Source organism: Phasianus colchicus, chromosome 4 (genome assembly GCF_987193195.1).
Source record: "Phasianus colchicus chromosome 4, bPhaCol1.hap1.1, whole genome shotgun sequence".
NCBI classification, from domain to species: Eukaryota; Metazoa; Chordata; class Aves; order Galliformes; family Phasianidae; genus Phasianus; species Phasianus colchicus.
The window spans coordinates 42,129,034-42,157,030 of record NC_143439.1 but is presented as its reverse complement, the minus strand read 5'-3'; the positions used below and the strand labels follow the sequence as shown (position 1 = coordinate 42,157,030).

At 38.9% G+C, this 27,997-nt stretch overlaps 1 protein-coding gene and 1 long non-coding RNA gene across 5 annotated transcripts in view; one reads left to right on the top strand and one right to left on the bottom strand.

The window, feature by feature from the left end:
• The window catches only part of LOC116238909 (uncharacterized), a 60,275-nt gene that overhangs the window by 21,215 nt on the left and 11,063 nt on the right, over positions 1–27,997 (top strand). The window contains exons 1-10 of one of the 2 annotated variants that reach the window (XR_016466140.1): positions 3,321–3,797; positions 4,055–4,223; positions 6,477–6,617; positions 7,695–7,833; positions 8,998–9,769; positions 10,286–10,349; positions 16,052–16,125; positions 18,045–18,149; positions 20,790–20,906; positions 27,434–27,594. This is a non-coding gene — a long non-coding RNA (uncharacterized LOC116238909). Of the gene's footprint in view, positions 1–3,320; positions 3,798–4,054; positions 4,224–6,476; positions 6,618–7,694; positions 7,834–8,997; positions 9,770–10,285; positions 10,350–16,051; positions 16,126–18,044; positions 18,150–20,789; positions 20,907–27,433; positions 27,595–27,997 lie in introns of those variants that run through there. The other variant, XR_016466139.1, reaches the window with a different exon arrangement.
• Positions 5,529–27,997, bottom strand: part of BANK1 (B cell scaffold protein with ankyrin repeats 1) — a 129,491-nt gene continuing 107,022 nt past the window's right edge. For 2 of the 3 annotated variants that reach the window (XM_031608836.2, XM_031608837.2), the window contains exons 10-15: positions 25,968–26,240; positions 16,767–16,835; positions 14,890–15,062; positions 13,282–13,345; positions 8,808–8,857; positions 5,529–6,110 (exon numbers count right to left, since the gene is read on the bottom strand). In XM_031608836.2, the coding sequence (XP_031464696.2) occupies positions 8,847–8,857; positions 13,282–13,345; positions 14,890–15,062; positions 16,767–16,835; positions 25,968–26,240 (590 nt within the window). In that variant the 3' untranslated portion in view covers positions 5,529–6,110; positions 8,808–8,846. The remainder of the gene's footprint in view (positions 6,111–8,807; positions 8,858–13,281; positions 13,346–14,889; positions 15,063–16,766; positions 16,836–25,967; positions 26,241–27,997) is intronic. The other variant, XM_090139326.1, reaches the window with a different exon arrangement.

The window sequence follows — 27,997 nt, the reverse complement described above, 5'->3', positions numbered from 1 at the left end:
TGATACCAAAACAAAGGCACACACTCTCCTGGACATAATTCAGTCCACGTGACTTTTCAGGAATGCAGTTACATTTTGTACTGCTATTTTGCTGAAGTGTAAGAGGGCTGCTGAAATGAGCCTGCCGTAGCTGTGTGTAACTTAGTGGGGATTCGCTCAGCTCCAGCTGGGTGGGGGCCAGATGGGCTGTGCAGGTCACGTTGCTGCTTTTCCTCAGTAGTGCCATAAGCACTTTAAATTATGAGTTTGTGCAATTAAAACTGTTAATTCGTGTTACTTGGTGTGAGTTAGACATCCTAGCTTCAAAGGTGAATGATAGACCAGTCATTCTACAAAATGAGTGATAGCAGGGTGACAGTGACCACTGGGCCTGGGTACTTAGCACATCTCCAGCCTGAAAGCCTTAGTGCTGCAGATGGGAAGCTGTTTTCTCTACCATTAAAACATCAGAAATCTTTTATCTGATTAACTGTGATTCTGAAGGGAGACTGATGGCCACCAGTCATTGCTTTGGAAAGGAAATGTGAAGAGAACTTCTCAGCACAAGGGGTATGTAGGCCTTGGGTCCCATGCAGGGGTTAAGCCATCTTGTTTCAGTGAGGAAGGAAGCCTGTTTTGCATCCACCAACTGTGTACTTACCTTGCTTTACACCATGCCACTGCCCCTTGGCTCTCTTGGCAAGGCCAAGCAGTTGGGTTGTGCAGCACCAGCTGCAGGAAGTGTTACTTGCTGTTTTGATGGAGCTGTTGCCTGGTGGGGTGGGGATGGCAGAAGTGCAGCTTTCTCTGAGGCTATACTGGGAGATCAGCTTGAGCTCTAGAGAGCTCCTGTTGTTAGAATCCTGCTCTCACCTTAATTCTGTAAATGCTATGTCTGTTTTTACTTCATACCTCTGGTGTGCAGTTTTGTTTATAGCATGTATTCTTGCAAGGCATGTGATGAGACGCAGACGTGACATCCATATGTAAAATGGGCAAAAGAAATGGGACTGAATTCAGATCAACAGTCTGAATGCAGGATGTTGTTAATGCAACTTCTGCTACAAATTTTATATATATATATACAATTACATATATATAAATAAAAAATTGAGGTAACACATACTGTGTGACAGGAAGGGAGCTTGTTTCTCACCCTCACTCAGCAGGACACACCAAACAGAAGGTACCTGAGGATAGATAGTCCTGCTGAGTGTTTTTTGGGGCATCTTTCCTCCAAGATTCCTCTCACAATGTGTTCATGTCTTGTAAATTTCCACTTTAGGTGCATGGGAGAAAATAAGGAATGATGTGGCAGTGAAATGATCAGAATGGAATGCTGCCTTCTCTTTCCTTTCTTTTGCTCTGCTCTTCCATCTCATGCTGAAAAAGAGAAGATCTTCAGTCACTTTTCCCACAAGAGATGGATTATGCTCTGGTGATTCTTCCTTCCCATCCTTTCAGCAGATAGATGCATGCTCTGCATAGGTGGCAGTGGTAAGCTTAATTCTTGCTGGTAGAGGTTCTCCTCAGCTGATTTTATTTGTTCAGTGATGTGGCTTAGATATCCCGTACGAGCACATCTTGTTCCACTTGTCTGCAAACAACTGCAGCTAACTGCAGTGTATTTTTCACTTTGGGATTCTGCTTGGCACTGCTGACTGTACCAAACAGAGGTGTCTGTGCCAGGTGCTCTCTTCCTGTGGTTTGTTGCCTACATGGAACCTCTGCTGTCTGTGTGCAGGGTGCTGCGAAGGGGAGCGCTGAGATCTGAGAGCTCCATTCCTGGGCTGTGCTGTCTGTAATAAGTGTCTCATCCAAGCTTTTCTAACAGATGTTGAGCACTGGTGGTCATGTTGGATTAGGCTGTTGTCTGCTTTCTGGTACTAGGAAGACCAGGTGGCCATCACTTCACAGGGCTATTTTCTGTTTACACTGAACTCTTCCTTCTCTCTTCATGTAGCTCTACATTTTGATCCTAATGTATCAACGTTGAAGTGAAGCAGAATACATCCTAAAACCTCACTGGGGATGGCTCATTGTGAGGCTGCTTCTGGAGAGACTGATCTCTGAGTAGTGCTGTGGGAAGGCTGAAGTTGGTCGGGCTGAATGTTGGCTAGGCACACCAAGGGGACGCGTGGCTCGGTGCTCCTGCATTAACAGCCCCTCCAGAGCTGTCAGGGCAGCTCTCATAATTTGATCCTGCTCTTCTCGTGGTAGAGATCTCCAACCAAGGCTGAAATATGATGCAGGAGATTCATAAATTCCTGCAAGCGTTATAAGTTCTTTGATAAAATAAAAGCAGGACATCAGTTTCATTCTTGTTCTGCTATTTCCCACTATTGTTGCTGCACTGCTTGTAGGGTGAGCATCCAGCAAGGGCACGCTGCACCCTTGTGGACGGCACACTGTGCCTGAGCCATAGGTTACCTCCCAGGCAGTGGCAAAGGAGCAGTGATGGTTTAGTGCAACATCTCTTGCAGCAAGGTGCATCCCAGCAGAGCCGTCCATGTCCCTGTGAGGTCAGTGGTCACTGAGAACCTGCATGTATTGTTTTATTTCTTTTGCATGTTATCATGCTTAAAATACTTCAGTTGAACAGATTACTGGTTGAGCTTATGGATTATACACTGACAGCTGGAAGGGTAGAGTGGTCTTACGTTGCTGATTGCTCAATTAGTGAATCTTTTAGCTTACAATGAAGATAATGTTGCAGAGCACCTGCAACAGAATATCATGTCAGCTGGGCTTTTAGGTTCCTGTGATTTAGTTCACTGTTCATGCACTGCTAAAATGAGACTCATTGGTGTTTCCTGTTAGTAACGCACATTAGGTTATCAGAACTTCAGAACTTCCTCTCTGTTAGAAGGTGATGAGCCTTGGCAAGAAAGATTTCGTAGTACAGCAACAGTATAATTGAGATATAGAATGTAAGTTATTGAAAGGTTTTTTGTTCTCCTTTAAAAGGCCAGCTATCAGAGGAGGCATTGAGCTGTTGCTGTCAAATCCTCCCTCAGCTGAGGATCAGTGATAAAGGCAAGTCTTTGGCCTTGCAAATATTTCTTCCCTAAAATGAAGTAAACTGTATATCTTCCCTGTTGTGTTTTTCTTTTTTTTGGACCTTTTGTTACCTACCTGCATTCTGAGGCATAGCTGTACTTCTGTGACAGAGGCACAAGGAGCAGTCCGAGCTGCAGCAGTTGGAAATGCTATTGCTTTTTGCACATAGGGCTCAAGATTAAAGTCCTCTCAGTGACAGCTTTAGCTCTTTTAAATATTACTGTTATTATATTTCTATTGTGCAACAGTGAGACATTGTGTCCGTCAGATGCTTCCTGCACTTGTTGCCTGAAAATGACGTTGCCTTAGGAAATTATGGGGAGATTAAAAAACAGAAGTGTTTGTGCTGGCTGGGAGGGCTCGCCTGCCATTTGTCAGTGTCTATGGGAGCTGGGGCTCACTTGTGAAAATTCCCTACAAACAAATGCTTCACTGATGAAAAATATGAGGTGCCTGTGCCTCCTTCCCTTCCTGTTGAAGGATTACTGGAGCTTTTTTGATTTTTATATTTCATCTATGGTATTGAGGCTTTAGTGTGCTTCTTGAGGGTTGACTTTGGCCTTTAAAATTCTAAAAACTTGTTTGTTATTACCAAGTAACAATAGCTTCTTCTGTGCTTAAACTTATAGGAACAAGGAATTCCCTGGTTGTGTTTCCAGCTGCTGGGCTTGGAACAGGAAGTGCCTGTAACACTGGCACTGCTGTACTTGGTACACTCAGATCTAAACTTCTATGAAGCAGCAAAAGCAGAGAATGAGGTGCTTTGTTATGGGTAATCCTAAATCACCCTGGGTGGAAAGTTGTGGAATATCATGTACCACACATCATATATCCCAATTTTTCTATGTACAAAAGACAGAGCGCACTTTGTTTGCTTTCCCTGATGGGGAATTACAACTTTGGGGTTTTGATAACTCCCAGTTTGTCTGCCAGGAAACCTCTAAAGTTTTCTTGATGTAACTTTATAAAGTTTTTTAGTTTCTTACCACTGACCCCAAATATCAATGATTCCCAGGTGCCCTCTTACTGGGGCAAAGAAGCTGTTGCCTCTCATGTGGTAGTACAGAGTGGATCCTGCCTGGAGGACCAAGAGAACTGACCCCAGAACTGTCCCTTCATCTCCTTTGCTATGGAAGCAAACAACAAGCATCAGAAGTAAAGACCAGGCACCAACATGTTTCATGGTTTGTATTCTTTTCTTCAATTTATGTTTGGCCTCTTTGGAAATCATTGCTGGAGGGTACTCTGACTAGCCAGGTTTATAAGAATATGAACACTTTTTTTTTTTTTTTTTTTTTTTTTTTAAGAGATATTGCTTGAGAGGGGAAAACAAAAAAGCAGATTATATGCATTTAAGTTTTTCAAGTAATATATCCTGCTCCATGTCCACATGGCCAGGTTCCTCAGGTCATAAGCACTGGCTGTAATTCCAGATCTGGAAGGCATTTTACAATTCAAGGCTTTTGCTGTTGCTCAAGCAGCTCAAGAGAAGTCTTCATACAGAATACAAAGCTGTGCTGCTGTGTTGGTACAGCAGTCACTGAATATTTATAACTTCATAGCAATACATCTGCAGTGTTGGTGGGAGTGCTCCTCACAGAAATGGGAGGTTTCCCCAGAGAACAGATAATTTCCTGAAAATGTTTAATCAGTCCATTTAAAATAGAATTTTAATTAGCCTAAAACCATATGTGGACACTAATGCTCCTCCGCAAGATTCTCTCATTATTATAAAATCCCAATAATGTCTTTTTGGCTTGCTTTTATTTGTAATGGTTCTTGGCACAGTAAGTTAGTGATTGAAATGGAGGAAATATGACCCTCAAGGCTCGTAAGTCTGAACATCAAATCCTCCACCACCACCACTCACCCCCCCCCCCCACCTTCCAAATATTGGTCACTTTGACATGTAGCCAGGGATCAGGAGTTGTGCATAAGTTGAAGGTTTCTGATTATAAAGTTTTTCCTAACAAAACTCTGAGTCTCTTATAGTATGCCTTATGGGGAGCTTGCTTTGAAAATCTTGGGTTTCTGAAGATGTCAGTGAATAACAAGCAACTGAGAGGAGGGTAAAGATTATGATCTCTGTGAGGCTTTCTGAGACAGTCGTATGTTCGGCTGCTTTTTAATACTGTTTCCAAAAAGTTCAGACATAAGGGTTGGAGAAGTCTCTGTGAGATACTACTTAAAAGATCAAATATTCTTTTATACCCTCTACAAGTTGGATGTGTTCGTTTTCTTCTCTTGTGTGTATCAGCAAACCTTCTTACATGCTCTGGTATCATCACACGCTCCCTTAAATAATGGAGTATTTCACTGCATAAATGCAGACTATTCTACCCATGAACTCTACTTTGTGTCTTCACTTGTGCTCTGTAAGTGCCATGAGAGTTCTTTTTGGTTTATTCTGGGTATGGCTTGATCTTAAACAATTTATGAGACAAAATATTTTCCTTTAAATACAATTATTTTAATTACTTTAATGCAGTAGTACATAATTAGTACTAATTTACATTTTAAATTTGTACAGTTTTACTTTAGAAAATTAGTTTCATTTTGTCTATATGTGTTAAAACTCACAAAGTACAATTTTTATTCCTATGGAAATAAAGTTTCCATAAAGTTTATACATAAACGTTCTAATAGAAAGTAAAAACTAAATTTTGAATATGATCTCTAAATAATTGTAATCTCTAACTTTTCATTTTCTTCCTCTTTTATGCATAAAATCTACTTAACAATGTCAACCATTATGGAAAAATTGAGCAGTTTGAAAGCAATCAAAGCATGCAATATCTCTTTTATATATATATATCTTCAGCTGTCATTTGGACAAAAATGTTGGCAAAGAAAGACTGAAATTCAGTGCTGACTTCATAAGAAATCGTACTCATTTGCTTTAAGTGATAGTGGACTTCTTCCAGAGCTGGCCCACGTGAGTGATCCCACAATGCTGGTGGTGCAGAGAGACTGCACTGCTGTGCTCTGTGCCAGCACCAGAGCCTCTCGAGGTGCAGCCACACAGGGTGCCAGACTGGGGAAAGTGATGCCCAGCTGGCTGAAGAGTTGCCCTGTAAGAAATAATGAATAACGTTCATGACTGAATGGACTTCTTTCTTTTTTTCTTTTTGAATAAGATCAAACATAGTAATGGTTGAAATGAGCGTGAGAAACTCAACCACGCAGTCCACCTGCTGGATCAAAAGGTATGATGGTCTGAGTGGTTGAATAACTAAGAGCTTCTGCATTGTTGTTAGTTTGGAAAATTGGGATATTAGCAATGGAAATGCAGTAGTTGACGGTTTGCAATAATTAAACATTCAGATTCCTCCACAACTTCTTGTAAGAAAATACATCAGTAGGAATTGGTACTGGACTGCTAACAGACAACTCTTTTTTTCCCCAGATTTTAACTTTAACTGATTTATTTCTTTCAGGAATGGTCCAGTCCTCCTAGGCACTGTACACACTGTTCTCATTACTTTGAGGGAGGACACAGATACTATAAACGTCAAACATCGTTTCTCAGAGGACTTCTGAACTTCACCATAAACACACAAGTTTTCTGGTCTATGCAGGTAAATGAATACTCCCTCTTAAACCTTGTTGTTTTTCTCTTAAGGCGATCCTTCTGTGAGTAAGGTAAAGGAGGAAGGAAAAATCTTCAAACCCAATGTACCAGGGCTATTCTGCTTCTTTACAGCTATGGTGTGTGAGCCTCTATGTAAATGTTTTGCATTTCAACTAGCAGCATCTTCAGTGCTGTTGTACTATCATGTCCCTTACCAGTCTGAAGACAGAAAACAGTAGAAAGCTACAGAGGCCTATTTGTAGAAGCAGAGATTCTCTGAACTTGGAGAATTCACAAGAACAGTGTACAGAATGTGCAAGATAAACTGTATTTTCCAGGTTTTCCCACACGCAGTTCACCTTCTAAAATTGACAGAGACCACCTATTCTAATTTAAGGGTAATTCCACCTGTGTCCATGAACAATTCATCTCACATCAGCAGTCTGCAGTTTACAAGCACCTCTGCAATTACCAAGTTGTTAACTGTGACAATTTTCTCCAGCTTCAGAACTTTTTTTTAGCCATTTGGTGTAGGTGACCTCAGCCCTACTCAAAGGAACAGCCATGCGAAAAACCATGTTTGGAGTTGAGCTGCCTCTTGAAGAGGCAGTGACAATTTCTTTCATTTTCAGGTCATGTCAGAGGACTGGTATTTTTAGTTTTATGAGAATTATGGAGAAGCAAATACTGTTAGAGGATAAGCAGCAGGAAAGGGAGTACCTGTTTTATGGTGGGCACTGTACTCCAGTAATGAGAGAGAGGAATACAGTTCTCACTGGGAGAAACTGCCCTCTCCTTTATATGTGGAAAAGAGGAGCAGGAAAGACCTCACTGAAGGGCATCCATTTTCAGTGCCACCAAAAAATCTCCAAATGCTACAATCGATAAAAACATATCATTCTCCAGACATGGAAAAGTTGGAAAAGCAAATAATTAGTTAATTTGATTCAAAACCTAAATTACATTTGTCCTCTGAGGTAAGTTGTATCATTTTGTTATTGTGAACAAATCACGTTTGGTCCCTTTTATAAGTCATAATGCAAAATGCTGTTCATAACTGAAACTTTAATTTTGAAATTTTCAGTATCCCTACCGACTTCTAAACTTATCTGAAAGAAAGCAAGGAAGCTGAAGAAGAAAATAGAACTTTTGGAGCTGCTCTGCCCAGACTGTTGTTGTAGAGACCAACAAACAAAGGACATCCAGTGCCTGTGAAAATTGAGGTACCGTAAATTTGTAAAGATTTTGAGAACAAGACTTGTAGACATGCTAAAAAGATGCAGGTATTCTTGCTCTTGGCCTTAAACTTATAACAACATCCATTCATCATTGTCAGTAAATGAGGGATTATCAAAGTAAATTTACCAGGTGATTATTTCACTATGTCCCACACTCAAAATAAATACAAGATAATTCATAAAGTCTGCCTACAGCCTCAGCTGCTGAGCTGAGTTCAGTTCCTGGTAACCCTGCTCTCAGAACAGAGTCTGAAAACAGAACTGATTAAAATATACAAGTAAACAAGCAAAAATGATGACTACTCTAAAACATTTATTTACGCTTATTTCTTAGCAGCAAGCCTAATGATCAATTTTCATTGAAAGGTATACATATAGTTTTAAACTACTATGTGATTATACATAGAAAGACACAGGTAGAAGATCACAACAAAACAAACTATTCCAGATCTTATTGGATGCCAAAAAGTAAGACAGCCAAAATCAGTGACAGAAACATCAGGAAATCCTGCTGTTCAGGGAGAATGTCTCGCCACAGGGAAGTTTTTTAGCACTAAAATGACCTTTAGCGTTCAGATTAATTAGCATTTCTGTACGACTCTGTATGTTTTTCCACCTATACAACTTAATTTAAATATTGGATATATGTTTGACATGTGTGTACATTCTGCAAGTAGGGCTACACTCTAACATAGCTTTTAACCTTTTAGTGGACTAACTGCTTGCATGTTTGCCCTACTGTCAGAAGAACAGGTTGAAGCCCAACAGAATAATTTCTAATATAAACCAGGATGTCTGATGGTTATGTTCTCTTTTTTTGTGTGTGAAATCAGACCTCTGATCGAGATGTTCTTCCGTTCTATTGTTATGTGAATGAACTCTGATGAAAAGTACTTCCACAAGCATTAGTTTCCATGACAAATAATGTCGTGTGTATTTTTTTGTATACATGCTCTTACCTCTGTTAATTAAGTATCTCTTCCTTCTCTGCTGGAGTCCTAATTGGACGCTAAAAAGAAATAGATGCAATTAATGACTAGTCGTGTATATATCAGAGATAAATTAGGCCAGTACAGAATGTCTTTCAAAGTTAATATTTCACAAAATATGTACATGAGTCACTTTTGTGTGTTTTCCTTCAAATATAAGCACGTGTCCCTGGGAGCAGAGGAGTAATAGAGCATCACAAAAATAGGTGAGTGTTGTGTGGGAGAATGACATGAGGTGGGTTTTGTACTTCTGTGCTTTTAACAGCAAGGATAGCCTCTTTGGGTCGTTAAAGGAGTGCATTTGTGAGGGTACACAGAAAAGTCACTTGTCTCTCTGAATTCTTTAGTCAATAGTTTAACTGTGGGCTTGACTCACAAAGGCCTGATTTGGTGACAGATGGGCAGGAAACTGATTTTTGTTATTTATGTTTGCCATGTTGTTATTACTTATGTATATGCTTACATATTTAATGCTGTAAGCATTAAGTGAAGCTACAAAATACTTAAGCTGGAAATAAACCAGGCTAAAGCTGTAACTTCACAAATCCAACAGATACCATTGTAAATTTTCAGTGAATACGTTTGCAATACTGGCAGTCCTGATTGCAATGTGTACTGTTTAAGTGAAAAAAAAACTACAAAACTTGTTTTCTTTGTAATGACTTCCACACCCTCTAGTGACATGTACAAGTGTTTATAGATTCTTGAAAAAGTGCTGAGTTATTTCAACTGGGATAATAGGATTAGGTAAGGTAGTCTGAGTTCCCAGCGATCCACATGTCAAAATGCGAGGCTTTGTTTGTCTTCCTATTGGTTAACAGGCTCCAACTGAGGTGCTGGTTCAGGAAATGTTTGCTTAGACACCACCTGCACGCTGGAGTGGAGTCAACTGTTGATTAAGCAGTCTGCTAGCAACTTGGACAGAAAGCAAGGTGCTGATGAGGGCTGTGGATCAAAGCCAAGTGTTGGGGATAGCAAACTTAATCAATGAGCTGACAGTTTGTGAAAGTTGAGTAGTGCTCTTCTGTGTGCCTTTTGGATAAAGCTGGGGAAGAGATTTGGTCTTTGGCAGCTGGTTAAGCAAACTTAATTAAACTTTACTGTAATAGGTGTCTAAAAAGCTGGAAATCACAACCTGGAAGAAGAAATTTTGCTGGAGGTTGCTATTACTGGAGTGATGACTGGCTTTATGCAGTGCCTTAGAGGAGAGGATCTCTGCATAGTAATGGGTGATGAAGTTGTTATTTCTTGGATACGAATGCCATTTTCAGTGACAGAGAGATGCTATTAATGACCAGCTGTCTAAGTACCTACTCACTATTAAATATTTTTCAGTCCAGTTCCCTGTGAAATTTCTGTGAAAAAAGCCCTTTGCCTTCCTCAGCAGCCCACCTTCTGTGTCAGTCTTGACAAGGAGCTGGAGACTGAATTGCATGTTTGCCCCGTAGGTGTCACCGGAGGACTAAGCATCTGATGTGCTTCCTGAGACCTACCTTCAGTTAAAACTATTATGTAAGTTACTGACTGCTTTTTTTTAATGGTTAATATTTGCATAATGTAGTCTTCTGAAGTCCATCTGAGTTCATCTTCTGTGGCCTTTGTCCTGCTTCTTACCCAGCAATGACACCTACTACTCAGTTTTTGTTGCGATAAGTGGGGAACAGAGTACCAGTTAGTCCATATTTGGATGAGTAATCTTCTTATGCAATAGTAAGATTCAGTAATACTGTGCAAGCTCTGTATCCCTAACACAAGACCAAGTTCCAGATACCACAGAGATCAGCTATGAAGAGATATTTATCTAACTATAGGCAATTCTTAAAGAATCTTATGTAGTTTTTGCAGTCTTGGACTTATTTTTAGATGCTGGATGACTAAATCTGTGGGATGTGGCACGAAAGGTGCCATAATGTAACTGAACTAGAAGGCAGATTTTTAAATCTCGTTTTCAGAAACAGCTAAGCAATGCCCATAGAGGTAGTTCAAATGCCTAAAAAGTGCAGGTAAGCATTGTGTAGGTTTTTGAAAAATGGGTGTGTGCTACAAAACAGGGATACCAAATGCCTGTAGAAGCCTCATGTCTCTGCTGGCTTTCCAAATCAGATATAAGCCTAATTTAGGGATGAATTTTCCCATAGGCAACAGGCTACTTCTAGTTCAGCGCTACAGCACTTTCAGGAAAGCTGCCAAGGAAAATCCTAAATACCTCCCCCAATTTTCTTGGCTGCTCACATTTGAAAATGGAGCTTTGGTCCCCAGATCAAGGATGTATTTTCATTAAATTTTAATAAAGCTTTATTATTGTAGAACTGATGGCTGACTTACATTCCTTATTGGAAAAAAAAAATATTAAATGCCTATGGACAAGACCGTATATGTAGTATATGGTAATGAGATTAATTAGTGTCTGTACTTTTCCACAAATGAACATTCTACATGCTTAGTGCTTATTTAGTTGTCCTTAAAATAGTTTTTTTGTAGAAACTGCACTCAAAGTGTGACAGACCTTCCTTTTTGTTTCAAATTCTTTTTTTTTTTTTTTGAATGTACACATTATTAGATCCTATATTAAACTGTTGCAAACTGAGACATGGACTTCAAGATATCATCAAATGCTATAATGGAAGATTGAACTTATTGCTGTTCTCATTAATAACTTTCATTACAGTGGAAGAAGATCAAACTTATCAAGAAACTAAAAATTATGTTCCTCACTTATCTATAGCATATATTTCCTTCCCAAAAATCAAATTCCTCTTCTAACAGGTTCTTGATATGAACTGTTTAAATTCCAAATCAAGTCTTCAAGAACAGCCTATGAAAATGGGTATCCAAATCCTGATTTCGAACATGGCAGCAAAAGCCCGTGATTTTAAAGGTACAGCTGGAGAGTCTATATGAGGTGTAAAAATCAGTCTGTTAAACAAATCTGAAAACTGCTAACATCCATAGCACTGTCTTATTCAATGGCATATGGTACAAAAAGTCTTAAAAGTGAATGTTCTCTGTTCTGCTTTCCTTAGAACTATTAAAGAGAAAAGAATGCAATTATCTTTGATTCAGGCAATTCATATCTGGATTTAGATAATGCTTTTTCTGACACCTTTCTTTACTCATCATTAATATACTCCAGCTGTAGATGGAGTTCCATCTGGTAAAAAATTCTTACTTTCAATGATTTAAATGTCTGATAGTGTACTGCTGGACAGAACCAGGGCCTACATAATGATTCTTCCCATTGTATTTCTGCTTTATACTCATCACAGAATACAAAATAGCATAACAGATGGCAAGGAGGTTAAGATCAGAAGGGGACATAGTGATCATTAGCTGAGTTACTGGGTAATACAAGCCTCATTGTTACAGTAAATTTTAAATTCCGGTGTTGCTACTACATTTCTGCCTGTATGTTTTACTAACTAGCTGAATGCTAGAGAGAGGACAGCAATACTGACCAGACTAATGTGGCCTTGAAAGAAAACCCTACAGCCAAGTGCTTTCCAACATTCAATCTCATGTCACAGTGAGATTTGCCTTGTCTACAGAGAATAGATTTTAGCTCTGAGCACCATATGAAGGCTGAAAGGACTCAGCCCACTCGTTTGCAGGTTGCTGCACCCCTACCAAGCTAAAATAGTCTGAACTGCAACTCTGCCACAGGGTCAGTAAAAAATTTCACTTATTTACAGCATTTCAGCTATCGAGTCTATGTAGATATAACACTGTCTAATAGAATAAATCAAAGCAGTACTGTGGATTATTTTTCCTCTCTTGTACTAAAAAGAAATATCATTTGTGATTAATTTGAATGCAAAGATTGTACTACTAAATCCAGTGTCAAAAAAATCCACGTTTTTTCTCCAAGAACTTGTCTATACTGAAGTTTAGAGAAATCATAGGCCTAAAGCCAGTAACACTCAAAACAATCTTTTCATAACAACAAAATAATTTGCAGGAAGTACAGGTGATTTATTCAGCTGCAGAGAGCATTGAATCACAAAGGTAAAAAGCATTTTAAATGACTAATGGTATAGCTTTTGATTATTGAATCACAAATCTGAACTATTGTGGCAATAGAAAGCTCATCAAGAATTTGCAAGTGCAAACTGGTAGCTGATTTACAAATAAAATACCAAGTCATCAAGTAAATTGTCATAAAGGAATCATCTAATCTAATCTGACAAAGCAGTAGGAAATAATGACAACAGAAAAGCTGAGCTGCAAAGACCTCCTAAATTTTCTCCCTCATTAACTCTCACTGAGCTCATTCTTGGGTTGCAATCTCAACCCCACATAAGTCCTGGCTACACTACACCAACTTAGATGTAAAAAGATGCAGACTACGCTCATTATGAAGCCAATGCTTTGCATCCAACCTTAGCAGTGTACTTATTAACATTACAAGTCTTTGGTGTTTTGAAAGCCAAAAGAAAGTGTAACTTACCATTCGGATTTTCCCTTTCTAGTCTCTTCCCTGTACTGGTGGCCCTAAGGTGGCACACTTTATCCTTTAAATAAAAAAAACATGAATTAAGAATCAATAATACAAGTTTGCTTTAGAAATAATAAATAACTCTATAAAGCTGTACTCCAGCATTCTGAACAGTGCCCTGAATCCTGTGGTGTGTGTTTTCCATCAGCAAGTTACGCTGATTCTGTGGTTAAATTACAGAGTCTTCAGCTTTAATTTTTAACATAAGACAACCGATTTTTTTTTTTTTCCTCCTCAAAATCCCAGGGAAGAGCACTCAACTGCAGTGATAGCATGAAGCTAATTCGTTATGTTGCAGGTTAACAGTGAAAGACTTCTATGGCACAAAACAAAATTCATATATACGATGAAGGGTATAAGCAACCCTTTTCCTTGAGCAGTGAAATCAGGTCAAATAAATCCTCCCTCAAATACAAGCATCTTCATGTTAACAACAACAACAACAAAGACCTATGCTGTATGCTGTTGTCTTTTGCACATATTTGAGTCCACCTCTTCCCTGTGTAACTTCCCAGCTGAGGGAGCAGCACCACTATTCCCATCTGGCCACTTTGCTGCAGATAGATTCAGGGACGGACACCCCAGCAGTGCTGAGAACAGCTCGTACAGTGCTGCTGGTGCATGGTCTGGGGGCTGTACACCTAAACTGTTCCAAGGCCTCATGCTTTTGCTAATAAGTGTTCCATTCAGATGACAAAAACTCATCTGACTTTTTTCAGTAAATACAAATAAAAGGGCATTTAATCTCTCCTTATTAGCAGTATCTGATAGCTCTCCCACTCCATAGAGCAGCAGACTAGTCTTAGTATTCCTCTTTCTACTAGGTTTATTCAAAAGGCAACAATAAACTATTTTTGTTAATGTATGACCTCATATAAAATGAGGGCATAACCTCTTCTTCCAGCTGTCTTGTTGGAAGTAATTAACAAACTTCTTCACTGTGCCTTTCTCCTCAGCCTATCATCTAACTCTGATGCAATTTTTTCAGTGACTCACTGTGTGGGCTTTTGTAAATCTTGTTTTTGTGCACTTCATTTTACTCCATTCACTGAATATAAAGGAGCTGAAGAGCTTTTCTGAGAATTGTGAACTTCTAGGTAGAAGTTTCAGACAGGCATAAAGCCTGATGCAGTCAATATATATTAACAATGTATGTTCGAAGTAGTCATATTTTTGTTAGCTGACAGTGCTCAAAAGCACATTTATTTTGTTCAGCTACAAAAAGATGGTGGTTTCATAAAAGATGCATGTACCTATGCCTCACTTAACAATGTAAAATGAAATCTTAGGAGATCAACATATTTAACTTGGGATTTTAACCAAATGCAGCAGCACCTAAATTCAACCAAAATAAATTCAGGAAGCATCTCCAATAAACACCAGTGGAAACAGGTATCTACAAGCAGCAAGTTCCTTGGGAGCTGATGGGTGTATAAATCATGACAAGATAAATCACAGCTCTAATTTTTGATCTCGTATATAGGAGCCAAAGTACAAGAGTTTGTTTTCCAAACTTCTGACCAAGATTCCATCAAGAAACATAAATATTCAGACTCATACCTGTGGAGTGGTCTGCAGTCTCTGTTTTTCATTCTGCCACTGTTTACATCTGTCAATGGCTTCGTCCACATGAAATGCCCCCTTTTTCAGTTGTTTCTGGACAGGGATAAGATCTTCCCGTTCAGCAGGGATGTTGTGTTTCACAGCTGCCATGTCAGTGTGTTTCCTGCATGCTGTTACAAAATGTAGAGATAAACATTAGTAACTCATTTAATTCCTTTATGATCTGAGTACTTTTTTGAAAGGCATGTAAGTGTGACTTTGCCATTTGACATTAGTTAAACTCACGATCCTTAGGGTGGCTTTTCCCACCCCTTTATTTCTCTCTCCTTCTCTCATTCCTTTTTTTTTTTTTTTTTTTTTTCTGAATCAGAGAAATACAATGAATCAATGAAGTATCTACCATTAGTCTTTGGCAGCAGAGCAAGATCTTTCTTAAACATTTCAATCATTACTATAGCCTGTATTCACAGATTCACCATTAGTGACAGCTCACACAGTAATTTCCCTCCAGTGCTAAAGCTGTAGTACAGACATTTTAAAGGAAATTGTTGACATGTTAAGACACAATATTTCCACGATACTTCCCCCCCCTACTCCTTCCCCAACTTCAAACATTGTGTTTCTCAAAAGCTGGGGCTGAAATCTGGTCAGAAGGCATCATGAAATTTTACATGATTCTTTTTCTCCCCAACTGTAATTATCAGATACGCTGAGTGACGAGAAGATGTCAGAATCTCTAGTCCTCCAACGGATTACAGTGCAGGTGCACAACAGAAGGGAAATGTCAGGGACATGTATGCTATCAAATTCACAGCTTAGTCCAAGGAGGTGTACAGCATGGCTATATCCAGGATATTGATACGGAGATGGCTAGGATCTATCTCTGTATGAGGATGTTGCTAAGGGACCGTGAAGCACCTGTTTCAAACTGCACAGAGAATGCAGTCAGATTAAGAATTTAAACCATTATTATTAATTGGGTCAGTTTTTCTACTCTGTTATGTACTTTTATATCTTTAAGTGAGAAAGAACCGTGCTCAGAAAATGAAGAAAACAGCTACTGTTTTCTCTCCTTTTGATCACTTGCCATACTAGCATGTTTGGCAGGAATCTCTATTTTTTTATTTTTCATCTCTGCTAACTGTTTCTATTTTGACAGAATGATAACCCTAACGACTTGCATCTGAAACGAACATTCAGAGATCAGACCACACAGACAATAAGATGTAGAAGGTACAGTGTTCTTTTCCTCAGTGGTTTAGTGTTCATGCCAGTAGCACTGGAGACTCTAGTCTCCCTGTCACAGAACAAAAGAGGCTATCGCATGCTGCTCTATATGCTTTAATCCTGATCTGCTTGTTAGAAGCACAGATAAGAAAAATATTCACTCAGCGTTCATTCATTTTGTATGTAACATTGCTAGTTACTTTAGGGTACCATTAAAGGAATTTGGTAGCAACATTTTGATGTGCTACAACTCAAATAACAACTGGAATGCCACCAGTAATTCATTTTACACAGATCTTGGGGCACCCAGGAGAGAACTTAGGCTCCACTCACTGCTGCCTTTCCATGGCTGGAATTAAGTGAGCACAGCTGAGCCCTCCAGTCTTTCCTTTACTTGGTTTTAATCACAATGGAGAAAGCAAACAGAAAGGCATAAAGTAACTCTGGCTCTACAAATCTTTCCCAAAGGACTGTAACTTTTATTTTTCTTTCTTTAATCTGATCTCTTCATGCTGCGATAGCATTAAGGATATAAATCACGTGCAGGAAAGTAGATGCTAAGTCAGTCAAAATCAAGTCACAGCAATTTTCCACTAGTTCTGCTAAAAAACACCAAAGAAGTTAAAGAGCTAAATTGAATTCCGTACCGTGCTTCCTGGCATCGCAGTACATCTTGTCATAGTCACTGGGCATTTGAGTGGCTTTTTGCTGAAACACTGCAAAGTTAAGAACATAAGGAAGTTAGTCAAAAATGATAATAAAAGACATTAATTCTGGAAGAAGGACAGAGGCTCATGGAAACAGGCTGAAATGCATCTTATTCTAGCCTAAAAGTATTTCTCAATCCACTTGTCAGTCTAATACTAATTACTTGAAAAATTGTTCTATTGCACAGAATGGTAGGATTACTGATATTACAGATATCATGAAAAGAGCTTTGAATAAAATAAGACTTATTATATTGACATTGCTCGTTTAGAAAAAACACTAACACAGCTCAGTCTCAGAGTTCCTCACATGGTACCAACTATAGCTATAGCCTTTATCTTACTTTGGGGGAACGCTAAGGCGGGAAAACCAATAGTATCAGCTAAGAATAATGACTGTACTTAAGTCAGAATATGAGCATACTTTTCTCTAGCTAATACAAGTTCCAAGAATGGCAAATCCTGACTGCTTTTTCCATAATTCTTGCCCATCACTCCATTGTTGTGAGGTGCCTAGAGCACAGCTAGCCTGGGTGTGCCCTGAAACGCTGTAAACTTTTGCAGGCAGCATATGTAAACTCCAGATGGCTTCTAACTTAACTACTGTCAGAGATACATTTCCCTCTTAATTCCCAGTAGTTCTCAGTTCTGATTTTAGTGAATCCCCCTTGTTAATCTAGAACAGTACCTTGCAGAGCAGTCATCTTAGTGACATTGCTATAGAGCAGCACGTGGCCATTTCAGTGAAACAAATCTTTGCTTTGGAACCAAGGCCAGGTACAACAGAGCTGTGCACAAGCAGCATGCTGTGCATGGCACCATGCAGCTGGGCTCCTTGCTCACACAGACCAAAGAAACGCAGCATCCTCAGTTTGCTCCTTGTCTGCCTGCTCAGGCAGCCGCATATGATGCAGCAGTTTCTCTTAGGAAACTTGTGAAATGGAGCAGCAAGGGCACGGTGACTTTTAAACTCTGCACATGCCATATGGAGAGGTGAAGAAGGAACAGCTCCTCAGAGGGTGTTTTCTACACAGCAGGACTCCTGAGTATGCCAGTACAGGAGGAGATGATGAATGAAAACAGCTGGGGACTTGGTGTTCCTGAAAATGTTATCAGACAGGTTAAATGGATAGGGTAAAAGAACTATACAGGCAGTCCAATCTGTTGATGTTACATCTCTAACTTCAGCCTAATACTGATATATTTTAATATTTGTAGTACTCCTCTCTGTGATTCCCAAAGAATCCTCCTAAATGTGGCTGCAGCGTTACTTGAAATAGTGACTTCTTTGAAGAGAGGAAGTGGAAGTACCTCAACGCTGAGGTAATGCAGGCAGCCAGGATTTCACTGTGTAAAGAGGAGAAGGAATGCACTTCCCAATGTCCCTGATTGGAAAGTACTTTAATTGATAGGCTATGAAATTTCTGCTGAGTTTTGCAGTCTTGGAGTAATCAGAAATGGAATTACTCTTCTAGTTTTTCAAACTAAAACTGTTAAAACCACTTTACTTGCTGCATCTTGCTGAAATTATTTTAGTTGGCAGCAAGTACTCAGTGTGGGTGAAGTAAATGAAAACAAATTATTCCTGCTTCTGGAATGCCTGGAAAGATGAACACACACTGCTGCATGACTGCCACAGGGTTAGGGAAGACTCAAGTGATTCACTCTTTCATTCTCACATTTTAATTACTGCTGAAACTCAGCAGAATGAAATAAACAGGTCACTTTGTACAGAGATCCACTCTGTTCTTGTGGAAAATATAGTGCATATTCCTATAGTAAAACAATATTATCAATATAGCATTTTTTAGGTGTCAAAATGCCATAATTGTTCAACTGAAAAATATTTTCAGATCCTCTCTGCCATAGATAATCCAACTAAAAAACTGCAGTGCTGCTATTATAAGATGCATCTTCAAAAATATCTGTAAGATCATAAAGACAGTCCTTTTCAATTCATAATCACATTGTGCCTGGCTGAAGTACCTGTACAGGTCAAATACTATGAACTAAATATCCCTCCGTTTGGTTGCTATACTGTTGAAGTTCTTTGTATGCCTTAAGTAGAAAACTGAAATATTTAAAATCTAAGTCTCTTGTTTCATAAAATACTCTACTTGCTACAGAATGATAGAGAACTTAACAAGAACTGTGATAAGTAGAAAGTGTCTAGAAAGAGAGGATGCAAATTTTTTTTACAATAGCCATAGGTTGACAAAAAGAACATGAATTTGATTTTCAGAATAAGCTGAGATTCTAACACAAAGCAGGGATGATAAGGAATTATAGTTGCACAATGACATTTCAAAAATTGCTTGATGATGGACCAATAAGAAGTGATACAATAATCAAAATGTGGAAGAAGTTATGTTAAGAAAGTGGACAGCTCGTATCGGTAAGAGGCACGGATATGGTTTGTCATTTAGATTTTAATTTACCTGTCTACACTACGAAGCCACATTAATTTTAAAAAACACACAGCACTTTTGCTCCTTATTCTGGTGATTCAAGTAAAGCTTGACTGATTAACTGATCCTCCAGAAGAATGTGTGAGCTAATGATACCATCACCCTGATGCTACTTACTCAACACTTTTGGCAGAACAAACGCAAAGGAGAAGAGACAGCAAAATAACCACTAACCACCATTAATTTGAATTCAGTTTGCTTAGGGAAATTAATGATGCAGTTATTCATCAGCTTCGTTGAGTTGGTGTTCCAAACAAAATTATCTACTGCCCTGTTTTGTTTAGGAGACATTCAAAATTAAAATCCAGGGGAAACCAAATCTTTATAGAAACACAAGGCAAATTAATTAATACACTAGGGTTGCACTTATTAACACATTTCAACTTGGCTGCAAACTGGAGTCAGTTAGCAGGCTAGCTGGGATGTGCTGCAGTGGGAGACTCCTATCGTTGCCTACTCCATCTCACCCTGCCACAATATTTAAACAGTTCAACTGTGCATGCATATAGCAAGGCAAATAAAGCTCACAAATTCTTTTTTTTGGCATGGATTAGATTGTAAATTAAATGTAGCACAGTGAGGGATGAGAAATACACAGGGAATAGGAAGGAAAGAATAAAGTAGGATGATGCTTTTTATTCAGGAGATGAGAACTATGCAGATGTTTGTTCACATCTTTTTAGATCTCATTTTTTCCTTTAGCCAGTTTTGTTTGCTTACACACAGAGCATCGCTCAGGGTGAGCCCTGGAGATGCAATGCTCAGAGATGATTAAGGACCGTCCCTAAAAGTATATAAAATATTTCGCATTCAAGATTAAGACAAAAATTCTGGTGATTCATAACATCAAATCAGCTAAGAAAATGAGATACTGTAAGCAGTATGGCCTTTTTTATTTTTCCAAGCCATGCAGCTGAGCACTGAACAGAAGTGCAGCAGCCCTGTGAGTCTGGCCTAACCTGGTCCAGGCACTGTGTAGAAGGAGTATTTGTGCTGTGCAAGGCAGCAGAGGTGGCTTAAGCCCAGAAGCTGCCCCATCATGGTGTCCAAATGAACTCACACCACCAGAAGGGGAAAGCTTAGCTGTGCCAGTGTGGGAAAATCTGTGACTACATCTGTTCTGGTATGGAAACTGATCTGTTTTAAATACACTGTCAGAAACTCTTAGAACATTTCTGACTACGCAAAAGTCATTTCATCAGGATAAAGACTGAGCAATGTCAAGGGCACTCATGGGAACACCACACTGTCACATTGCCCCAGTACTTGCAGACCAATGCATGTGGCCTGAGTTACAGTTTCAGCGTCAGCCGCTCACCACAACTCCATGGGCTTTTGTCAGCCTCTGCCTTGTTCAGCATCATCAGTGAGTCAGGGCTGATAAACTCCCATTTTCCCAGATGAAAAGTAAAATGACTTTGAAAAGAATTCCAGTGTAATGACAATGTGAAAACAATGCAAAACCAAGCACATTCACCAGCAATTTTCTTTCCAGTCTTCAGTCAGATTCCAAAGCTGCCAAATGCAAGCTCAAAGCTGCTGGAATCACAGCAACCTTGATTAGGAGTGACCACAGGATGCTGCACAGAGACAATTTTTCCCCTATACTAAGGTAAGACAACCAAAGCAATACTGGAACTGCTTTTATAGAAAGGGTAAAGGGTGAGTTAGAAGAACAGTGTCAGCAGACACTCTATGTCAGCAGAGTTGCTGTACCTCACACTGTTGCTCTCATCATCAGTTAAACTTAGCTTAGTATGGAAAGTGGAAGGACTCTAACAATATTCTCAAGAATATTTGTTCCATTGTGTAAAACATAAATATACTTCTGCAGTTGCATTTCAGAAGAGAAAAGCAAAAAGGGAAAGACTCTGGTTTGACTTAAACCATGCCGTTTAGCATGGGTTACTTTTCAACTGGGCTACATCCTAAAACTGTTTTCTCTCTGCTGGCCTTATTCAGAACACGTTATAATCTACCAAAGTTAAGATAGCAAAACATCTGACAGAATCAACATGGGAGACCAGTTCCTAACCAGATCTCTATAAGGTGTTCTAAGATAGTTGAACAGTGGTTCCTAGTATTTTTTTTTTCCATGGAAAAACATTTCTTTGGTTGAAGATACATAATGAAATTCATCTGCAGTGCAGTATTTTATCTCCACTGGAGGAAAATACTAAAAAAAATCCCTCTGTGGGACATAAAGGTTTTGTAGTTTGCATGTGCTCCAAGGCTTCGGTTTGGGAACACTGACTTCAGAGCATTTAAACCATCTGCATAATAAGAATTTTTAACTGAGGATGTGATCATTGTAGTTCACAGTAATCAGCCTGATAATTTTCCAAGATACTAACTATTCTGTTTTGGATTTTCTTCCTCATTACAATTGGGTTTGTCTATTCTGGACATAAATTATTTTGCCTCCCTGAAAATATTTACCGCCTGCTACTTTTTCTGCATACCCTGTAACATTGATGAGCAACTAAAATGTTATTTTCTTCCATAAGAGTAAATGGAAAACACATTCTCCTCTTCTTTAACCCTGGTGTGAAGTTCCATGGACAACTATCCTTATATAGAAAAATGTTTCCATTGCACAGAGGATGCATTCATTCAAGGATTCATGAGAGTTTTATACAGCAGCAAAGGCTACAACATATGAAGTTTTATTTCACAGAATAATAAAATCATTGAGATTGGGAAAGAGGTCTAAGATCATCTAGTCCAATTCTCCACCTACTACCAATATTGCCCTCTAACTGTGCCTCTCAGCAGCACATCTCCATGCTTCTTGAACACTAACCAGGGATGGTGACTCTACCACCTCTCTTGACAGCCTGTTCCAATGCTGTAGGACAGGCCTCTGGTCCTGTGGAGAAGCCCTCTAGTCCTGGTGCTCTCTGACACAAGATAAATGATCCAGCCATGACAGGACTGTAACCCTTATGTCCTGGGAGAGTCTGCTAGGTTAGATTTCATTAGTGGTACAGATGTATTGAAGAAACCCATGCACCTATCCTGAGAACGTACTCGGGGCTTAGGTTTCCCACTCAGTCAAAGTGGTATCCAATATGGAGTATTTAAATTTCACTGTAAACTGAAAACACAACACCTTCATACATTTATTTAACAATTGTTTTGGCAGCACAGCATCAAAAACAACAACAACAACCAACCAGCACTGAAATAACCTACGAAGGAATATTAAGCACCTGAGGAATGGAAAGGAAGCACATGCAGAGTGCACACCATCTGGACACCTAGTTATTTGGAACCAATTTCCAGCTCCATTGGCTAAGGAACCTTCCCTAAATATAAAAAAGTTCTTGCAGTGGTCTACATTAAACAACAAATGCAGTATGCTTAGCAGTGATCCTTCAAAAATTTGCACACTCATTAAAATTTTGAAAAAGGAATAAATGAACCAACCCAAACTCACTAGAATGCTTATGCTTGAAATCTTTAAAGTCACTCATATTCTCCAGATTTATTTGTCAGCAAATCCAGGTAAGCTGTTCAAACAATAAATTCCAGTAGCTCAGTTAGGCCTATTTGTATATACTGCCTAGGTTTCAAAGTGTAGATCCTACTTTGAAAGTGACTATGAAAAGGGCTTGTGAAGCTCTGCTCTCCATTAATCAACAGCACCAAGTGGTAATCTACACAGAGCAGGGTTTTTGCCTAGTACAAGCTTGTGACACCATGTATTTGAAAGCTACTTCTAATTACAAAGAGGGCTATTTGCTAGCTCTCTTTGTTGCTATTCTCATAGAAACAGTGCCGCTTTCGCTTAAAGCAGAAGTTGCTCTTTCATAACTTCATGGACTTCAGCGTGTTCTGAAAGCTGCCATGGGAATTGAGCCACTTGCTTTGTTCTGATTGACAGAAAAACTAAATTAAAACAGAAGCTCCAAAACACAATCCATTTTCGTTATGCAATGCTTACACTTTTTTTTTGTCAATAAACAACCTCATAGTTTTCCATCCCCTCTGTGGATGCAACAAAGACAGAAAGAAATCCTTCCCTTGCAGCTCTGCAGACTATTAGCACAACAGCCCCTGTAAGTCAGAGCTCAAAGCTTGTTTGTTCTGCAAACTCTCAGAGCACATGAGGATCAAAATACAGGTGATTGTGCACCCTTAGTACAGCCCTTCTGTGAACCATTCTCTATCCCCGTTTTTCCCACTGAACCTGTTCCTTACTGAATATCAGAGGGCAGTGGTTCTGAAGGTCAACCAAAACGGTGCAGTGAAGATGACCTGTTTCTTACAGAGATATTATCTGGGTTAGAATTTAAAAGGTATTTAGTGAATGGAAATGGAATACAGACTGGGGAAGGATGCCTGGGTAACTAAAAGCTGCTCACCAAGGCCCCAGCATAACTCCATACAAGTCGCTGGCTCACAAGTCTCTGGTATCAGGATGCTGACTCAGGATTAGGTATGCTAATGAATGTAAAGTTCTGACCACTCACAGCAGCCACTGAAAACAATGGGATCTCTGCTCTGAATGAGTAAAGCTGCAGAACAGTGTTTATCCAAAGCATGGCATTCTAGTTACTTCATACTGGGTGTGCAAAAGCTCAATGGATATGAAATAACACTGTACCTAAGGCAGGCAGGAATCAGATTTTAATAAAAAATGAGAATGGAAGAGTTTTGCATCTTATGCTCATCCACTTTAAATACCCAGTGAAACAAAATGTCTGGATAAACAGCAGCATGCAGTCACATATTTAAGGATTGTATCCTAATAAAAAAAATATTGTTTGTGGCAGGGAGAAAGAAGTAAAACTACTAAATGACCTTAACTTTTAACTTTTTCATTATTTGACTTTGCATCTTCAGTAACACTCTTTTTAACATAATATATGAAAACAAAACCTGAAACCATCATCTGTTTGAGAAATGGAAAATGCCCTGATGTACTAGCCACAGCAGTTTTATTTTACATCAGTTAGATTAAATTATAAAGCAACGGATGCAAACACATGCAGATTTTAGGGATGGATTTGAATAAAATGTTATGGTTCTTACTGCTGAAACAATCTTTTCAGTTATGATTATAGCATTTTTAATATATTAACCAGAGATAGGGATACTGCTAGACTGGATGAATAACTTTAACAGTTGCTGGAAAGAACAAACAAATACCAAGAGAAATCTCCCAGCTGAATTTCTGTCACCTGCGTAACATTTTATTGTCTCAGAAATGCCTGCACAAAATAGGAGAGTGAGAAACCCCCAAGCTGGAAGCAGTGTGACTGCCAAGGAGAGCAGAGGCCTAAGTGGCCAAGTGAAGTGCTTTTTTAATTTTCTCATGTATGGTGCAGATAAATGAACTTGAAACAGAAGCTGATTTCACAGAACAATAGTACAATAATTTCTCTCCTACTACTTGCTTGTAAAAGCCAGGTTCATGTATATGGTATATTAGCACCATAGGCCCATCAAAGCAATTGCGCTGGAAGTGTCCTCCTTAGTTTGGGTAGACAAAGCAGAAACCCTTCAGTGCAATAGAAGACAGTAAAAGCAACCTTCCAAATAAGGCACCTTCACAGTAAGGGTTTTCAAGTCACTGGAATGTTTATGATGGAAGACCAAGATTTGAAACACTGCTCTAACCATCCCAGTAAAGGCAGGTATTTCAAGATTTTTGTAATTTAACAGACTCCCTGCATACATCTTGCATGGTACTGTAATGATTCATCCTTCTGCCTCCCAAACCTGCTGTAGAAAGAACTACTAAATGATGAAGACATGAACCCACACATTCCAGCCCTCTCCTGGAGTTATACAGCCTGAAGCTAGCTAGAAAAAATAAAACAGATCTTTGACTGAAACAGGAATGACAAAGGAGGTGCTTCTCTCCGGGATAGGAAGATTTGGGTAGTAGTAGTCCTGTCTTAATGACAAACATTCCCTGGATAGAGTAAGTAAGCTTCTGGTTTCCTTCTCAAACCCATTTTTCCTATCATTTATTCTTATGCATGTTCTTACACAACTGGAAGATTCCTTTAGAGAGAAGATTCATGCATTTTGGGGTTATACAGAGATCCCTGAAAGTTCACGTGAACTTCTGTTACTTTGAAATTTGGCTTCAATCTGAATTGGGCTAAAAGATGGCATTGTGTTTCCAAGAAGTTCCACCATTTTTCACAGAAATGGTAAAAGGACACAATCTTTCCTCACGTAGTAATTTCTAGCATTACAAGAAGGGAATTTCAAAGGAGTCCTCACATCAGCATTTCTCTCTACTGTTCACATCAGGAAAACAGAATACAGTTAACATCTCTCAGAATTAAGGCAAAACAATAACAATTTGATAAAGAAACTGAAAGGAAAAGCCACTCAAATAGTACATTCTGTATTATATTCTTAACATACATACTCACATCTAGCCCAGTGATTCTTAATCTTCCATCATTTTGTCATAATTTTTTTGTAAAATTAAACAAAAAAAGTGATGTTATCTTGGATGCAAATTGGAAAGTATCATTAGTCAGATATGTTGTCAGCTCATTTGAAAGGTGTGAATAGGTAGACTGAATCAACTGATTTGCTGGTTTGAAAATAGCTGAACAAAGATTTTAGTCTTTAAAAAAATATATTGTTCATAAAAAAGAACAGATGTCCACATTCTATCAGCAAATACACAGAAGCAAGCACAAACCTTGTACTATATACGGAGTGTTCTCATTTCTGACTCCTGAACGCTCGGGACGAGGGGCAGGAACAGGCGGCCTGTTCATGATAAACGATTTGCGTTCTTTCCTTCTCTCCTCATCTTCCTCATCCAGGATCAAATCATACAGATATTCATCATATTTCACAAAAGTATATGGGTGGTCCTCTTCGTCATCTTCCTCACTGGTATCTTGGTCTTCTCTGTAGCATGTCTTCAGTCCATATTCTGTTTCACTTCTCTCCTCCACAAAATTCCTCTCTGAAAAAGTGAAAAATTATGTTCCATTGAAAATAAAGAAAGGATATTAAGACTTAATTTATACTTCAGATTTTCCTAATGTACCTTATAGTCCTAATTTCACTTTTAAACTAAGGTATTCCGATTTTCACCGGCTTCACCGTCTAAGTAGAAAGGATATCCGAAAGGAATAATTTCAGCTCCAGGGCCTTCTCGTGATTTCACATCAGATTATCAAAATTAGATGCTAATACATTAGCTCCAAAATAAATCTTATTTAAGAACAATGCTGCAGTTGCTCCCACAAGAGTCATAGGAATACCTTCATTACTGATGAAGCTAAGTTAAGAAGTCCCTGTAGCCCTTGGCATTTTGGGAAATCACTGTTTGCTGCTGCAACAGTAACTTCAGAACAGAAACATTTCTGAAAAACACTGGGTTTTGTCTTTCCAACATTTTCAACATCCCATTTATTTTTGAGGATTTTCTAGAGGGTACTATAGGGAAAGGTTAAAAGAAAAATTAAAAAGCTCTCTAAAGGATAAATGAAATGTATGATCTCTTATAATTTATGCTAAGACTGTTCAACACTCCACACCCAAGTGATCTCCCTGGGTCTCTCCCTACATTTAAGAGTATATCTAAACAGAACTTGCTGCCCTTTAGCTTTTGCATTTTACAGCTTTAAAAGGAATTGATAGGTTTTCTCATACCTGGGTTTGTTGGGATTTATTTGTATTTAAAACTCTCACAAACTATTAAGAATTAGAAAGCTGTTATAGAAACTGCCAATTCCACAGTTGTTTTCACCTTCCTTGTGCTGACCTACTCTTCTTGTGCAAACAGCAAACCTAGTGTAGTGAGCCATGTTTCCCTACTGTCATAGTGAACTGTATACATATGTATCTGTTAAACTAGGCTATGGTCACTACCATAATTTTAAATCCTTAGGCTGCTATTTAAATAATTGTTTTATCCGTTTATGGTTTCAGAGAGGCTTAACAGTGCCCACAAGCGTGACACGTTTATAAATGAGATGTACCCCTTAAAAACAGCTTGTACTATTAATACATGTTAATAATTATTAATAATATGTATTTTGGTTCTGATAAATTTTCTTATTAAAAAAAAAAAAAGTATTACAGGTACCATATTTAATATGAAAAATGTTTTGTTTGCATGCCACTATGAAAGTTCTGTCTCTATCTCCGCAGGATTTTCTCCTTTAACCCTCACAGTGGGTGCTCTCTCATGCCACTGCCAAAAAAAGTCTTCAAAAGAGCGGACTTAACTTTTAGGTCTTCCACAGCAATAGCTAAAGAAAGTAGCTGACTAAAAATATGCAGCAGTGACTCATTGGAGCTCATGTTTGAAAGTAAGTATCATCCCAATTTAGTGGGATCCTGATACCCCCATCCTCACATCCCAAAATGAAATGAAATGAAACCAAGCCTTACACTTCAGGAAAATTCACAGCACATCTTAACTGAACGAGTCATGCAGATGTGTTTCTAGCTGCACTAGCCTTATCAGCAACATAGGACACTACACAGCAGAGAAGCTTTCTCTGCCAGTATCCATATACAGATATATAGACAGAAACTGGCAGTTGGCAGAGAGCAATGCATCACTACTTAATGGTGTAGCCACATGAGAGCTATCCCAAGATAGGCATTTATATCAAGCTTGTTCTAAAAAAACGCTGTGTGTCAGGACTTGCCCCCTCATTTGTGCACATATATAGCTACAGTTGACTATTGCATAGCAAGCAGAATGCA